This window comes from Vigna angularis, chromosome 5, assembly GCF_016808095.1.
Source record: "Vigna angularis cultivar LongXiaoDou No.4 chromosome 5, ASM1680809v1, whole genome shotgun sequence".
Taxonomy (NCBI): domain Eukaryota; kingdom Viridiplantae; phylum Streptophyta; class Magnoliopsida; order Fabales; family Fabaceae; genus Vigna; species Vigna angularis.
In genome coordinates, this window is record NC_068974.1 from 5,881,957 (window position 1) to 5,899,371 (window position 17,415).

General features: G+C 32.4%; 2 protein-coding genes and 1 non-coding gene across 4 annotated transcripts; 1 reads left to right on the forward strand and 2 right to left on the reverse strand.

The window, feature by feature from the left end:
- Positions 1 to 839: 839 nt before the first annotated feature.
- LOC108340193 (uncharacterized) lies at positions 840 to 1,611 on the reverse strand. Its single transcript, XM_017577404.2, has 2 exons — positions 1,205 to 1,611; positions 840 to 1,076 (listed from the first exon to the last, which is right to left on the reverse strand). Exons 1-2 carry the CDS (start codon positions 1,490 to 1,492, stop codon positions 1,059 to 1,061), a joined length of 306 nt encoding a protein of 101 aa, XP_017432893.1. The 5' UTR covers positions 1,493 to 1,611; the 3' UTR covers positions 840 to 1,058.
- A 5,934-nt stretch (positions 1,612 to 7,545) lies between these two features.
- On the reverse strand, positions 7,546 to 7,618 carry TRNAE-CUC (transfer RNA glutamic acid (anticodon CUC)). Its single transcript has one exon. It is a non-coding gene; the product is annotated as a tRNA-Glu (tRNA).
- A 93-nt stretch (positions 7,619 to 7,711) lies between these two features.
- LOC108338890 (anaphase-promoting complex subunit 6) lies at positions 7,712 to 17,055 on the forward strand. Of its 2 annotated transcripts, XM_017575954.2 has the most exons (16): positions 7,712 to 8,058; positions 8,461 to 8,595; positions 8,953 to 9,026; positions 9,468 to 9,507; positions 9,859 to 9,904; positions 9,992 to 10,071; positions 10,152 to 10,333; positions 10,461 to 10,586; positions 10,715 to 10,789; positions 11,453 to 11,578; positions 12,878 to 12,947; positions 13,146 to 13,228; positions 14,923 to 15,036; positions 15,392 to 15,491; positions 16,126 to 16,161; positions 16,806 to 17,055. In XM_017575954.2, the coding sequence occupies exons 1-16, from the start codon at positions 7,813 to 7,815 to the stop codon at positions 16,887 to 16,889; spliced, it is 1,617 nt and encodes a 538-aa protein (XP_017431443.1). In that variant the 5' UTR covers positions 7,712 to 7,812; the 3' UTR covers positions 16,890 to 17,055. The 2 variants fall into 2 exon arrangements, 1 of the variants encoding a protein (XP_017431443.1); XR_008249139.1 differs by lacking the exons at positions 15,392 to 15,491; positions 16,126 to 16,161; positions 16,806 to 17,055 and adding an exon at positions 11,930 to 12,248 and having other exon boundaries at positions 14,923 to 14,976.
- Positions 17,056 to 17,415: the final 360 nt, after the last annotated feature.

Genomic DNA, 17,415 nt, shown 5'->3' on the forward strand with positions numbered 1-17,415 from the left:
GTTTATTGTCAGTTTAATTAATTAATTAAGCCAAATAATAAATTAAGTGTTTTCAAAGTTATAAGATAATAACATATGAAAATCTTATAGGATTGGTTAACTCTTTTTTCTATGATAAATACAAAGTGAATTTAATATTATTATAAAAATATGTGATTTTATAAAGTGTTTATTTTTGTATTATTGACGTTTTAACTTCCGAAAAATATATTTCTCACAATTGGTAAAACTATGGAGAAAATTATCATCGACAAATAATTTTTGGCGCTTTTAACCGCGGTTATTTGCGGAAATTTTATAAAAATTGTTGATAATTTCTAAGTTTACGTACTTGTTAATATATATATATATATATATATATATATATATATATATATATATATATATATATATATATATATATATATATCAACATTATAATTAGTGTTTTATGTATTTCAACTTAACATGCTTGTAAAATTACGAGAAAATATTTAAAACTTAAACTAGCTTTTCGTTAAATAGTGATATAAGAATTTAAGTCAACATCTATGTTGACAGTAAAATTACACAAGAAAATAACTTAAACTTAAACTAGTTTTTTTAAAATTTATTAAGTATTTAATTAAAAAAAGTTACTAAATACTAAATAAGTCGATGATATTGTGAAAGGAGAAACTTATCTAATCATTAACTATGTAAACATAAATAAATAAAACAAGTTTGAACTTCCATTATTTTTGTGGGTGATATAGGCTACATATAGATTACCAAGTTACGCAAAAACTATTTGACAGACAATTTGTCAGATTTGAGAGCAATAAGTTATCATACACATCAATATTGCATTATGAAACAAATACAAGACTTTTGGTAACATGGCAAAGAACTTGCAAGTACTTTTCTATACATATAATATCCCACTTTAGGTTATAATTCCACTGGACCACATAGTTGGCAAAGCAGTACCCACACATGCACAATGAAAGGATCATATATAAATATTCTGAGACAAACACAACTTTATCCCAAAGGAGGTTATGGTTGGCATATCAACTTTATGCACTGCCAAGATCAACTTAAGAGCACCAAAAGGCCTGAAAACAAGAATCAGAAGCATCTGTGAAGGTTTTTCCTCTCTAAAAACTTAAAACTGTATAAATCAATTGAGCATAGTCACAGAAAAAATTAAACTACACAAGAGAACAGAAAAAGAGGTGCATACATTGAAGAAGCAAAACAAGGGTCTCTTGCAAGGCTTCTTTGCGTTCTTGAGCTGCCTCAGAATTTCGTCTTGAGAGCATATGTTACCTGCAGGTGAGGCCAAGAACACAGTCCTTCTTACTGGGGGAGACCACAGGCCACTTTGCTCATACACAAAATCAAACTGAGTGGCATCAAAGAATTTCCCCATAAGCCTCTCAGAGAAGGACTTTGAGACTATTTGAATGGTTGGAGTGGATGTGGAGGAGGAGGGAGATTGATCAGAAGAGGCTAATTCAGACTCAGACATTGAAACTTGTTGCTGTGGGAAAGAATAACAACACACAAAGAGGATGGTTCTATCTCAATATTCATTCATAAAGAGGGGAAGGGGAATATAGCAAATCATGGTGGGGACTGAGAGGTCAAGAGAGGGTACCATCATTGGATTTTCCTATTTGGTTTCAGGTTCTTATGGGCACTGGCAAGGGGGACCCCAATGGGAAAAAGTATATGCTTGAAAAATCAAGGAAAAGGCATACAAGTGACACTTTTCCATGGAAAGTTATGACATGTTTATTCTACTTCACATTAAGTATATACTAGGTATCTGGTGTTTCATGCCAATTTAGATCGAGTTTAGCTTTTGTCGGCATTCAAAAACTAATTTCAATTGATTTGGTGGAAGTGTACGGCTAGGTTGTTGGGGCCAAAGGTTAGACCATAGTTATTACCCATCACATGTGATGGTCATTAGTGATTTAATCTTAATTAAGGAAGAAAGGGTACTTCTCATTTACTAAAAATTTATTAAATAATAATGAACGTGATTACTTTAGATATTAATTTATAAATTAAAAATTATTAGTAGTTTTTATTATGAATAAAACATTATAATTGATTTGTCAATTAGAATATAAGGTGGTCTCTAACATTAATTATTAAGGTATTAGTATCTAGATTAATATCTATTAATAAATTTGAAACTAATTTATGCAAAAATTCAATATTTTATACCTTAGCTATTAAATTTTTCTCGCTCGCTAATAAATGAGTCGGGTTGGGTTGGCTCACTAAGTGACCAACCCGTGGTGGGCCAAGCCGGGTCGGGCCGAGTGGCCCGTTTTAACAACTCTAATTTTAATTAGATTAATTAGATTTGGATTTTTTTTTTCAATCTAATTTAACTTGGTTTAAAACTATATTTAATTAACTTTGTTAATGAGATTAAATTCGGTTAAAGTTGACTCGAATCGACCATAGGTCTTGGTTGACTCGGTTTGATATTCAATCAAACTAAACATGGGTCAACCTTCGTCCAAGGCTAAACTTTGGCTAGGGTTGACTACGTCGACCTTTGGATGAAGTCGAATTTGGTGAACCTCAAGTCGAGGCCGACTCGAGCTCACTCAGGTTGACCTTTTGACCAAGGCAGACTCTATAGAGCTTTAAATAGGCTAACTAAAGCATCCTTCAACTAGGTAGACTCAACCAACCATCATTCTAACATACTCAACTGGTTTAAGGTTGGGTCGACTATGTTCAGCCAGTCTTTATTAGTTGAGGCCAACTCGAACGACCTTCGGTTGCGGCTAACTTGGTTGACCTTCGATCGAAGCTAACTCGGTCAACCTTCCGCATGGAACAACTTTCGTTCGAGGCAGCTCGATTGAGTTCAGCTCGACCAAAGTTGACTCAAGCTGACCTTCGATCGAGAATTAATAAAGTTGATCTTCGACTATGGTCAACTTAAGTTGATCTTCAGTTGAGGCTGACTAAGGTCGATTTTCAAATGTGGCCGACTAAACTAACTTTTGGTTGTGGTGAAATCATGTCGATCTTCAACCTAGTCCTTAGCCACCTTGGCTCGACTTGGACACATTGATTTTGGATTTTCAAAATCCAAGAAAAGATCCAATTTAAATCCAATCTAAATATAATTAAGTGGATTAAGATTTGAATTTTCAAAATCCAAAAGATAATCCAATCTAAATCGAATTAAGTGGAGTTGATTTAAAATCCAAAATTATGGAGTTGGATTTGGGATAAATTCATTTAAATGAACTTACAACAATATGGATTTGGATTATTATAGATTGGACTCAAAATTTGAATCCTTTGAACACCCTTAAGATTAACAAGGTGTTGGTTTGCCAGTATATCCTACATTGTTTGTCATTGTAGAATATTTAAAACACATGCATTGGTTAAGAACAAATCTATAAGTCTTTCTTTTCACCTTTATCCATCAAAAACCAACCATAAGCACCCAAGTAACCAATTTTTAGCCATTTAACACATTCAACCAACCTTAATTAGGTAATCAATAACACTCTAATAAGCATAAATCTTTACTATGAACCTTTAGGAAATTGAACTAAGCGCTCAACCAACTCCATGCATCTCATTCAATGTTAGTAAGCAACATAACCCATCCTAGTACATTCAAAACTCATTTGAAAAACAAAAACACCAAGACCTTACCTTAAGCATTGCTTTCAAAAAATTCCTCTAAGAAGGCTTCAATATTCCCTTAAGAACTTAATTTTTTTCCATCCATCTCCAACCATATATATCTTCATACCGTCCATGCAACAATTAACTATAGCATATCCTAACCATTTTAAACCATCACGAACCTCTTCCAAAAGAGGCGTGAACATCTTCGGAGGGAAGCTAGAATTGAATGTGAACTAGAACATCTTGAGGAAGCTCTTCACCAATAGGAGCAATTGTTGAAGGCTAACGACGAGCTAAAATGGATGAAAGATAACGGAAACATCATAGATTGATATTTTCGACGTATCAACCAAGAGTAAGAGAAAGGACACCCTTTTTTCAGGGAAATCATGGATGAATTGGTGCCACCATACTTTATGGTCCCTAATTTTTTCCCATTTTTTGGAAACACTGACTCGAAGAACCACTTAAAGGCTTTCTAAGCTCAAATGTTGATCTTTGGAGGAACAAGTGCAATATGGTGTAAGATGTTTGTTAGAACTTTGACAAGCATTGCCTTGAAGTGGTTCAGCAAGATACCCAATGTTGTGATTACTTAATTCTTGATTTCTCCCAAATTCTTTTTGGAAAGGTTTATTGTCAAACAATCCAAACCACCATAGATGACTAATATGTTTGATGTGAAGTAAAGATCGAATGAAACTTTGAAGTAGTTTCTAAACAAGTTTTTTGACAAACGCATGAGACTCGCTGACCAAAATCAAGAAATGTTGGTAGAGTTAAGAATAAAATTGTGTAGAGAGTAAATTGTCTAAGCAACCCAGGTTTTGAAGCTTAACAAATATCATTAAATGAAATATTGTTGGTAGGAAAATCGTGTAAAATAGTAGCGTCTAGTGAAGAAGGACTTTATAACGTCTGATGGCAAGAGTTGAAGTAATGCTTTTTAGATCAAACTATTTAAATAAATTAAAAATCATAAACAACGTTTAAGAAAAAGTGTCTCTCATTAATATCTATCAATAGACTATATGAGCAAAAGGAACATCATTGCCCAAATGGAAATGGTGGAGGCTGTTGTAGTTGGGTGTTTGGTGCAAATGGAAGGATTATCTTTTGGGTGAGTGTTTAAGGGTGATGACTATTTTTTGAGAGGGGTTGGATGAGGTAGTTGTGGTGTTTTGTTGTATTGGTTCGACGATGTAGAGAGCTTCTTGAATAGTGGCTTGGCGATGTCTTCAAAAATATGATACCAGACGATAACTTCAAAAACCTTATGAGGAAGATTTTATATTTCTTCCCAATGTTTTCAAGTAGAGATGACTTTTTTGTGTCTTGTTACAAGTGGCTTCTTCATTTTTCCACTTCTTTAGGTTGTCAACACTCAGATACTATTCCTGATTTTGTGTCACAGATGTGTTGTATCTTCCCATAGTATCTCGGGTCGTTGGGTAAAGTTATGATCAACAACTTGAGTTCTACATTAGGTTGGATACACCACATTGCCTTGTTGTTACCCATTTCTGCCATATTTATACAATGTTGATATGAAACATGTAACACCCCGACTTTCGAGATGTTCGGTGTAATTTTTTTTTCAACATTTCTATAAAACCTTCTTTTAAATTAATCAAATTTAATTTGACTAAAAGTGCAAAAGCAAAACATAACTTTAATCGTCATTTGAAAAATCTTAGAATATCACTTTTACATAAAAATACCAAGTCTAAGAATTTTTAAATAAAATAAATAATCATTTCCGAAATAAAAGATCCTAACTCTTGTCAGCTACTTCAATCCGCTCTATCTGCAACGCCATCTTCTCCCGTACAAGTACGATCATCGTAGGTGGAAATCACAAACTAATTTGCTCAATTGACTAATGATTCTATCCATCAGATCAAACCAGCTATACAACCCCAAATAATAATAAGCATACTAAAGACTCAATTTCAATAAAATAAATAGCTAACCATATCCTAAATGACACAAACACAAACTCCTAACTTCAAGTTCATTCAACAAACAAATCTCACATTTTACATATGTCAAATCACCACTTTTAGATCAAAAACCAACTGACACTCAACCTATTACCAAAGCAAAGTTCATCAGCAAAATGACTAATCAAAAACGAAATTTTTATGATTCTCAGATCAACAAAATATGTTTCAATCAACAAGTTATCTATAGCAAGAGTTCAACATACCAATCTATCAAATTCAACGTGTCACACAATACACTATCATAAATCTCAAAACAAATTTTAACAATGGTTACACACAATTCTAACATATCAAAGCATATTATTAAGTACTAAATCTTTAGAATAAGGTATTTGACTTCCCTTATCCGTTAAAAGCTTAAACAACTCAAAAGAACCTAAAACCTCTTTCTCAAATCAAGAAACTCTATTTGTTCCTACAAAACATCGAATCATGATTAAGGTATGCGATCATAACCACTGATCAGTAAAAAACCTAAAAGAAGACTCAAACGATACTTTCGATAGAGCCAATATCGCATGCATTGGAAAACAGAGGAAATAAAAGAAAATATTAGAAACTAACTTACCTTTTTACAAAAATTGATCGGATAAAATTGAAGATCTTACCACTATGATTATTAAAGCACTCCCTGATCATCAAACAAATGATCTAGATATTAAAAATCTAAGAAAGATGACAGAGGACTCTTAGAAAATAAGTTTTTAAAGAGATAAAATATTTTTAGATAATAAACTCGTTAACTGAAATTTTATTTCAACATTCTTAATTTTAATATTAAAATAAGCCATTATTATTATTTAAAATATTTATTATTTTTAATACTTTATTTTCTAATTTTTAATATTTTATTTTCTAAGCTGTTTATATATGTTCGATGTTAATTCAAAATAATAAATCAATGTATATGTTAACAGATAGCCTTCCAAACTAATCATGCAAAATCAATTTTTAGTATCCACTTTTATTTTCTATTTATTTTATTTAGTTTCATCATTTTCTTCTTCTGAAATATACAATTATTAAGGAATTTTGTGAACTATTAATCTTCTTTTCTAAATTTAGGATGTAAATTTTTTAAAAAACAATTTTATGAACTGAATGAGTCATTCCTAAATTGTAGGACTAAAAGTAATATTTAAATTTAAGTGGACTAAAATATCACTTTTAAATTTGGACTACTAAAATATATTTTAATTTTTGGGATTAAACATTATCTTTTATTTTTCAATTTTAGGGACATAAAATTAATTTTAAATTTAAGAACTGAAATAAAATTTTCTAAATTAAAGAAATTAAAAAGATATTTTAGAAAAAATTAAAAAAGTTCTTCGAATCATCGTTTTAGTGTTGCATATATTATTAATTCAGAAAAAAAATAATAATTTCAGTTTGGAAAATTAAAAAAGAAAATCTAAATTTAAAAATTAGAAAACATATTTAATAAAAAAAGAAGAATTTTGAGAAAAATAAGACAAAGTGATATTTTTTATTTTAATAATTATTATAACAATAATTTCTAACTTTTATTACAAAAATTAATAATGTTTTATTTTAATAATTATTATAATAATAATTTATTTTTTTATTATCATAAAGAAAAAAGAAAAAGTGAATACAAATAAACAGGACGGCATCTGTTCCACTAATGTCTCAAAATATTGTTTAAATTATATGATCCGTTTGTCCATTTCACTTTTTAACTCCTTTAGCCTAAATATGCAATTGGTAATAATGTTAATGTAACTATACAATAAACATTACTATAAATAGTAATAAACCTTAAAATAGATTAAAATTATTATTTTTAAATTAATTTTTTCTTAACTCGAATGGTTTGGTAATGGAATTAAACAAAATAAAATCCGCAAAATCCTTTTATTAAAACACTAATTTATTCCGTTGCCGGGACTTGAACCCGGGTCTTTCGGGTGAGAGCCGAATATCCTGACCAACTAGACTACAACGGATAGCTGCTATTTAAAGGGTGACATTATATAAAATTTATATAAGTTTGAATAGCAAATTAAAATCCAATACAAAAGTTTCCTTCCCTCCTTTATTTCAATTTTTGGCCTCTGAACCAAGAAACACGAAAGAGACCAAGCGGACGAAGAAGAACCGAAACCCTAGCAGGGAGTGAAAGAGTAAAGTTAGTGCGAAGATGAGGGATGAAGAAATCGAGAAGCTCCGAGGTGTGGTGCGCGACTGCGTGAGCAAACACCTCTATTCCTCCGCCATCTTCTTCGCCGATAAAGTCGCCGCCTTCACCGCCGACCCCGCCGACATCTACATGCAGGCGCAGGCGCTCTTCCTTGGCCGCCACTACCGCCGTGCCTTCCACCTCCTCAATGCTTCCAAAATCGTTCTCAGCGACCTCCGATTCCGCTACCTCGCCGCCAAGTGTCTCGTATTGTCCTCAATCTTTCTTCCATTTCTTTTTTTTGTATTTCATTGATTGAAAAAATATATGAGTTTATTAAGAATAGACCGTTGGTTCTTTAAGTATTAGTCACTGTCAAATGTAATTCTGAAATAATAAAATAATATGAATAATCTCAATTAAATACCTCTCGTTTTAGTCTCTAAGCTCTTATTTGGTACTTGCATTCAAGTCTACTTTAATGAATTTTCGATACTTATAAAAAATGCTTAACTAGTTTTTAATATTTGGGTATTTTTTTTTTGTATAATTTTCATACTTTAAGGGCATTTTAGGAGATAGTATAATACTGTAGGGATGATGTTGAATGTTTTATAATTTTGTTAAATTTTATCGGTGTTTGTAAATGACTCCGTGGTGGAACTGAAGGAAGAATTGAAGGAGTGGGATCAGTGCCTGTCGATGCTGGGTGAGGCTAAAGTAGATGACGAGGGAAATGTTTCTGATACCAAGGACTCGAATGTCATGTACTTGGATAAAGATTGTGAGGATCGTGAAATCAATGTGAGTTCCATTTTTTTAACTTGTAACTTTTCTATTTTTCTAACAGAAAATAGTACATTTAAGGTTTCTACATTATTAACCAGTCATAGATTGTAGGATTTTTATTTTTTTTAATAAATGACTACTTCTCAAGTCACAACCTAGTTTGCCAAACATCTAATTCTGGATTTAAATTTGGAATTACTTCTGGTGCTTTGATGTGGTGTATTAGAATAGTAGTGTAGAAGTGAAGTTCTTGGAATGTGGAAAATATGGTAGATGATACATTTTTGGAACATCTTGTTAGAAACGGGAACGTCTGCCGTTGTTTATTTCATTTTTTCAGTTATCTGAATACATTTTATTATGCTATTACAGATATCTTCTGCAATATGCTTCTTAAGAGGAAAAGCATACGAGGCTCTAGAAAACCGGGCCCAGGCTAGACTATGGTGAGCATATTTGGACATTTTGATTGTTACATTCTAACTTCTAGATAAGTAGATAAGAGATGATTTTAGGGTTAGTTTGGATAAACTCCTCAATAGATTCACGCGGAAGAAGAAAATAAGAGGTAAAGTGAACAAAATATCTTCCACAAGATAAAATCAATTTATGTACATCAGCTATTGGAGTAGTCATTTTTAAAAAAGTTTAAATGCACAAGTTGAATTTAAGTTTTGATAGAAGTTTGATTCATTTTATCTTTTTATTCTATTCTCCTTTAAATACTTATCAATAACTTTATTAACACTGGTCCTTTTTCTACATTTATTACAAGGAAATGTAGTTGCTTGCTGCTCTACTTGTTTGAAGAGTTGCAATAGTATGATCTGTGCGTGCCATTTGATAATAAGAACTCATTTGTTCTGTTGTGTTTGTTTTTGTTAAAGGTATAAAGCTGCTATAAAAGCGGATCCTTTATGTTATGAGGTATGCATTGATATTCTACTTTGGTAAGTTCATTACTAGTATCTTGTAATGCTAGGATCACTTGGTTAGGCATCAATCTATTGCTGAAAAAAAAATACTTGTATACCTTAAACTTCTATAACAAATTTTACTAAAGAAACTGGGTTTATTTTTCTTATCACAGTTTCTGTAAAGGTGAAGTGAACAATGTTGATTGTAACCAGTAGCCCTCAGGGCATTATAATGCTCTAATTTATTAATTCCATCTTTGGAGAAGCTGTCATTTCTAGCATACAGACTTGGATAATTTTTCGTGTACACTAGTTAACAGTTATCTGTTTTTTCCTTGCTGTATGGCAATAATTATGTCAGGCTTTGGAATGTCTTATTGAGAATCACATGCTTACATGCCAGGAAGGTAGAAGTTTTCACTGATCCCTTGGAGATTTTTAAACTTGATCTTAATATATATACATCTCTTTCCTCTCTGTATGGTGAATTTCAGAAGCAAATTTGATATCGTCATTGCAATTTGGTAGTGAGGACGGGTGGCTTTCTTCATTTTATTCTTGTTTGATAAAGAAGGTAATGCAGGTGACGAGTACAATTTGCTTATATCTAAATGTTTTATACTTCTGAAAGATAATCCCTTATTTGTCATGCAGTATGACAAAGAAAATGTTGTAGAAGCCAAGTTTAGAGAACTTGAGAATGAAAGCTGTAAAAGTGACCAATCTGATACTTCTTTTTTCCGCACACTGAAATCCAATACTGATCTATTGGCATGCAAAGCTGAATACTACCATCAATGTGGTGAATATCAGAAATGTTTTGACTTAACATATGTGTAAGTGGGGGATATACTCTGGAGACTAAAGTGAGATATGAATACCACTTTGGTCTTTTGCGCATTCATGCTTACAATCATTTCTTCTTTTTGTCTTCCTGAATTACCTTAAATTATTCTGTTACAGTTTGCTTGAGAGGGATCTTTTCCATCTCAAGTGTACGTTAGTACATCTGGCAGCTGCTGTTGAACTTGGGCATTCAAATGAACTCTATTTGATGGCATGCAATTTGGTGAAGGATTATCCTCAGATGTAAACACTTCTATGATGCTGATTGTCTTCTAATGATTTGCTGCATTAAGAGTCGTTCTTTATTTAGTCTTTTCCTTAACATATGTAGCTGCCTATTAAAACAATTAAATCTCATTATGTTGGTTTAGGGCTTTATCATGGTTTGCTGTTGGTTGCTACTACTATTGTATCAAGAAGTATGATCAATCCCGTCGTTATTTTAGGTAAGAATATCTTACTTTCATAATTAGACATGATTAACTTTGAAACATTGAATGCTAATGTTATTAATTTATCATCATAGGAACATGATTCTTCATGTTTTGCACTGTATATTATTCGTGTAATCCAGAGTACACTGTACAGCGTCAAACTCTCAAGGGAGCACTCTCCCTCCACAGGAACAACCTCCTGTCAACACACTGAATATCAAAAGCTCCCCAAACACAAGACCTCCCTGCCTTCTTATAACCCCCCCCCCCCCCCCCCCCCCCCCCCCCCCAAACAACTAATTCCTAATCTATTTCCTTTTATTCTGCACACATTATATCATATCACATTGTATCATTAGCAAGTGTTATGCCTTTGTAGCGGAGGATGTGTTATGTTTAATGTCATGTTATCAGCTCAGCTGTACAGAAATGTATATAAAACTGGTCTTGGGCTGGATTAATTGAATTGTTTTTGGTGGCTTGTTAAGTTTGAGTTGATCTTATGTATCTTTGTCCTGAGTTTGACAGTTTCTCAGTCATCTTCTTAAAGGTGGCTTTTCTAATCTGAATTTTCTGCAAGAATTTTTATTATCAAGGGTTCATTACTTTTGCCGCCGATTGTTTGTGAACATCATTATCAAAAGTTACCAAACAGTTTCATTGTGTACCTTACAGCAAGGCAACTAGTCTAGATGGAACATTCCCCCCTGCATGGATAGGCTATGGGAATGCTTATGCTGCTCAAGAAGAGGGTGATCAGGCTATGTCAGCGTACCGCACCGCAGCTAGATTGTTTCCTGGGTAAGTTATTAATTTTTCCTGTTAAATATTCCTGCTAACCCAGCTGAGTAATTTCTTCAGTAATAATATCAGACAAGAATAACTGTTGCTGAGAAATCTAGTACATGTTTATAAGATCTGTTTTGGGTTCTTGCAAAAGGAATCAAAAGATAGAAAATGGAAAAAGAACATTGCAGTGTTTTCTTATCATCTTTCTGTTTAATAAAGATTATCTTTTGTTGTGTAGCTTTTGTTAAGCTGTTTTTGTTATACCTAGTATGTCATAGGCATTAGCCTATATTATGAATTCTGAGAGCTGTATTGTCAATTACTCAAATTTATATATTTATAATATACATCATTTGGGTGTAGGAACACTGTTTTTCAATCTAAAATCTTCAACTTGGTATCAGAGTGGGTAGAATCCTGCACAACTGTTGTCCCTTCAGTCTATGTGCCAACCCTGTCAGAAACTGCTGTTGTATTGTCAGAAACCACTGCCATCATCACAGAAACCCTATTTTTTCTTGGCAACTTTAGGGTTGTTGCGTCTCATCAAGTGCAACCTTACCCAAGTGGTTTCACATCCAAACTATGGCCCATGTGCAGATATTGCATTCTGTTTTGTCATGAACATTCAACTCACGCGCCAGTTTGTCATCTTCGCAACATCACCACATCTCTTCCAAAGGTCTCGTTACAATTGTACTGTGCTTGCATGGTGGGCTTGTATGCGAACTTTTCTCGTCAAATTAAAATAAGTTTGGTTCCAAGTCTCCAAATGTTGGAAGTGTTAGAATGTGAGTCATTTTAGTTGGGTAAACATGTTTGGTATTCCTTCCCAAAGCAAGCTGAAAAAAGATGTAAAAACTTTTACCACCATTCATTAAGATAGTTGTGGGCCAAGTTGTGTTACATCATGATGCTCTTTAGTACTGTTGGAACAACTGGCTCTAGAAGGGAGGGGTTGAATAGAGTCTTAGACTTTTCTCGCTGATGACTAGACCGTCTAGCAAACAAGCAACAACACAAAAATAACACCACAAATTTATACTGGTCACCCAAACTCACGGACTATGTCTAGTTATCCCTTAAGACAATTGATTAGAGGTTCCACTAGTCAAATAAATGATTACATGAGTATACAAACCATTCATGGTTACACAAGCCACTCCTGGTTATCACATCTTACAATAGGTGTTAACATGCCTGTATGGATCTCTTTTGTTTGTCTAGCAGCTTCTACATGAATTTCTCTTATTATTTTTTCTCTGTAAGTTGTTCTTTTACAGGTTAAATCTTGATGTTCTCTTATTCCAGGTGTCACTTACCAACCCTTTACATTGGAATGGAATGCATGCGGACCCACAGCTATAAGCTTGCTGAGCAGGTATATTCTATAAAGTTTGTTACATTCAAGGAAATGAAGGCTCCAGTTTTTTTAGGGTAAAGGTGGGGGATTGCAGGAGATTAAGGATTCAATGGCTCGTGCTATCCCTGTTAATTGTATAAAATGTAGAGTTCAAACAAGGACTACTTTCTATCACTGTCTACCTAAAAAACAATTAATGTTCCTCTATTGTTTCAGTTTTTTATTCAGGCCAAATCAACTTGCCCCTCAGATCCACTTGTGTATAATGAACTTGGAGTTGTTGCCTATCATATGAAGGAGTAAGGATACCTATATGCTTATACTTATTTCAGTTACTTAATCTCATCTTTGCATTAACTTGGAAGAAGTCTGTTCCCTTCATTGCTTTTCAGATGATCCTATATGAAAGCGAAAGCCTGTTTGTGAAGAATCTGACCACAATGCAGTTTAATTCAAAATCTATATTAATTTTCATATGATTGAACATGTGTTGAGTACAGATTGATATGACATTGTGGAAGTATATGCTGGGTTATCTTTTATTTTGGGAGTAACTCTGCATTTGTAAACTTTAAAATTGGACCACTGCTTATGTGCCTGGTTAAGTTTGCAAAGTTTGGTGTTTGAGAATTGTATTTAAGTTTCTCTTGGAATTAGAGTTTGTTATTTAAATGTTGGTTTTCATAATTATCTCATACTAATTCATATATCTTTCCTAAATATGATTGCTCTCCGTACTCTAAGATAGATTTAACTTGCCAACTTGACTGACATAATATATTATAAGTCTCATGAAGGGTCATAAAATTCTATAAACATATTTGTTAGAATTGGAGCTCTTTCACGTTTGTTACAAGTACATGGAGTTTAACACTTGATGATATTTACTTTTTTTAATCCTAGTTTTGATGCAAATATTTATTCATTCTAATGGATCTGGCATTCCAAAATTTTTAGGTTTTTATTTTCTTTATTAGTTGTTCACTTGTTCGCATATGCATTGATAGCTCAGTGGTAAAAGACTGTAGATTCTGTGTCTATACTTTGAACTAGTTTCATTTTTGTCTGTTAGAATGTGGTTGTATGTTGAGCAAAAAACAGTTCAGTTGTAGTTCATTCGTTTAATATCAATGCATATCTCAGTCCTCAGTATCCTGCTCTTGTTCTGCTTAAGGATTTATATCTTATTGTATTACTGTGTTAACTGTTGCGAAGAAAGTGCTGATGAGGTGAAGGCTAAAGCACTAAAACAAGGAAAATCAGCTCCTTAATTATTGAAAACAGATATTCTTTGGATGTTTGGGAATAGTGGAGTACAGAGAAAATGAAGGTGAAAGAAACTGAACTGTTAAACTATCATTAGAGAAGCAGTGTAGAGGGTGGAACCTTATATAGCTAGGCCATATAACTTAGTGCTGAGTCGGCAACTAACAGACTAACTGGAAAATTATGTTACAGAAGAAATTTAAATTAATTTTGCAATGAAAATGACAGTTTACTGTAAACATGGATGTAGATATTGATACATACAGTGAATATCTCTAGTAGGGATGTTGACATGATTTAGTACTTATAATCCATTTGGGATGTTTAATACATTTTATCTACAGACCGTGATTGTTGAAGATATCATTAGTTGATGCAAGGAGTTACTTTTTGGTCTATATCATATTTGACATAATGGATTAAAAAATGTTGACAGATTTCTTACCATTAGAAAAGGAGGAAGGAAATTGAGATCTTTCAAAGCTCTTTGTAGGATTGTTAAGTCTGAGAGTAACAATTTACTAATTAGTTTTCAGCCATGGGTGGAGAGTTATTTTATTAGTGACAAAATTTGTGACTTCCAGATTTTATCTTGTAAAAGTCCGGTCTCTTTCTCCAAATTTCAATACAGTTAAAAACATTCTTTTAATATTTGGTCAGACAAATCTCCATGCAAAATGGCAAAATTGAGAGACTTTTACCTGATTAACTGTGGCTTCTGATTCAGGTATAAGAAAGCTGTGTGGTGGTTTGAGAAAACATTAGCATTGATACCAACTGCTTTATCTGAGATGTGGGAATCGACTGTAGTCAATCTTGCCCATGCATACAGAAAACTGAAGTAAGTTGACAAATATCTCAGTGATCATCTGACTTCATTTTCTTATCCGCAGCTTTAGAATATTTAGCATGCTGAGAATTTCTGTTGGAGTTGAAACATCATTGGCTAGAGGATTTGTTTTAAAATCCTTGAAATTTTTGTTATTTTCACGGCTACTTTATGTTTACTTTTCTTGTCCTCATTTTTTATGTTCCTAAATTTCCTCATCTATTAATTTGACTGAAAAAAAAGTTGAAATATGAATTTCTTATATTCATTGAAAGGTTTAATCTAAATAGTGGCAGTGCTAATTTGTTACTCATGACTGGTGAAGGACAGGATAGTTGATTGTGCTTGTCTAAATGAAATGTTTCAGGATGTACCAAGAAGCAATTTCGTACTATGAGAAGGCACTTGCATTATCAACGAGAAGTGTGAGCACTTATGCTGGTCTTGCATATACTTATCACTTACAGGTATATAAAGATGTTATTATTTATACTATTCTGTGTTTTTCAGTATAACATGATGTATTGTGGTGTTTTCTGCCTGTTCTTATGTAGACTTTTATGTATAAGTTGGGTTGGAAATTTGGATTTGTGGTTTCATCATGGTAAAAGGTTATTGTTGACTTCTATCTAAAAATAATCTGCACTGGTTGCAGGGGAACGATTACTCTCTCAGCTTTTTTTAAATTTTGATAGGAATAGTTTATTGGTTCCATTATCCATATTTGAGTGGAAAATGTGATGGTTCCACCATATCCTAGTTCCTGGTCTAATTTGCCAGAATCATGACATCTGCTTTTGTTGGTATAATTGATTGTTTTTCAACTATACCTTCAAAAGCAGATGTCAACACACTCATTCATAAATGGATATATTTGTTGAAAGAAGTTGAGTCTGATTAAAAGTAGTGTGTGAAAATAAATAAATTCTGCATTTAGTGTTAACGCACTTCCTGTGAACATGTTGCTCGTGCTACCTGGACATGGCCCTGTGGCTGTGAATGGCTCATACGTTCCAAATTTCAGCTATTTCTTTAAAAGTTTTCGTATATATATATGTTTTTTTAACGTCCTTTTTTCACTGTTTAATGTAATTCATGCAGGATGATTTCACTACAGCAATAACATATTATCACAAAGTGAGTAACTCTGTTCCAATATTGGTTTGTATTCATGATAATTAACCAATGTTACACGTTTGGTTTTATTTGAATCAAGAAAACTTTTATATTTTAACCTTCAAACTAAACTAAATGCACACATTAATAAATGCAAAAAATATTAACGTGTCTAGGCTAAACTACCCTTTTTAACCTAAAATATAAATTTGGTTTCTTGTTTGTTGAAGTTCTTTTTAGAATAGGTTGCAGGTGTAGTTTTTCTAGTAAATATCAAATCTAGTTATTTTACACGGATATACGTGGAGTCAAATGAGTAATGAGGCTTGAAATTGTAAAATGTAAGTAGCTTTGGAATGAAAGAATTAGGCTAAAACATCAATAATTTTGGAAAAGAAGGAAGTAGCTTTTAGGAATGGTTGATTATGTTAGAATTGGAGTCTGAAAATGTTCATTGGATTTTGAGTTATTGATTGGAGTGCCCAAATTGTGTAATGCTTACTTAGGAATGTATCAACTAGTTATTGTATGAATGTTACCTTCGTGATTCTGCCAGGTCTATGTGTTTGAATATTGTTCTTAAAGTTATACTCTTTAATCATATAAAGAGAATCTCCATGTGATCAATTGAGTTTATTTATGAATTTTTGTTCCTTGAATGTTAGGCCTTGTGGCTTAAACCAGATGATCAGTTCTGCACTGAGATGTTAAGTTGGGCTCTAATAGATGAAAAGTCTAAGGGGCTTTGACCAAGTCTTGAATTCCGGTTAAGTCTAATTTGAATGTTACTCTTGTTTGTATGTAAACAATACATTAGCATCAAGCTAATGCATTGCAAATGTGTAATTATTATTATTAATTATTATTATTTTACCTTCATATTCTTATTACTAATAGTAAAAATAAATTTTGATATTTGACGTGTTGAAGAGGTTTAACTTTTACGGTAGTAGTAAGATGTTAAGATATATCTGCTTTGCTGTAACATGTGAATATTTCTCCCACTGAACAAGTAACATTAAAATGTTTATTTATTTATATTACTTTGTTTCGAATTTACAAAGGAATGTAATTTACAATTAATTAGTAATAAAACTTGTATTAACATATTGGATAAGAGTGAACATTAATATTTTACAAGATATTAGTGATTATATTAATGAAATATAATCATTAATCGAATTTAATAAATATAATAATATTTATTATATAGGTTTTAAGTTCAATATTGTATATTAAGATGTTATTATTAACTAAAAACGTAATTCTAAATAT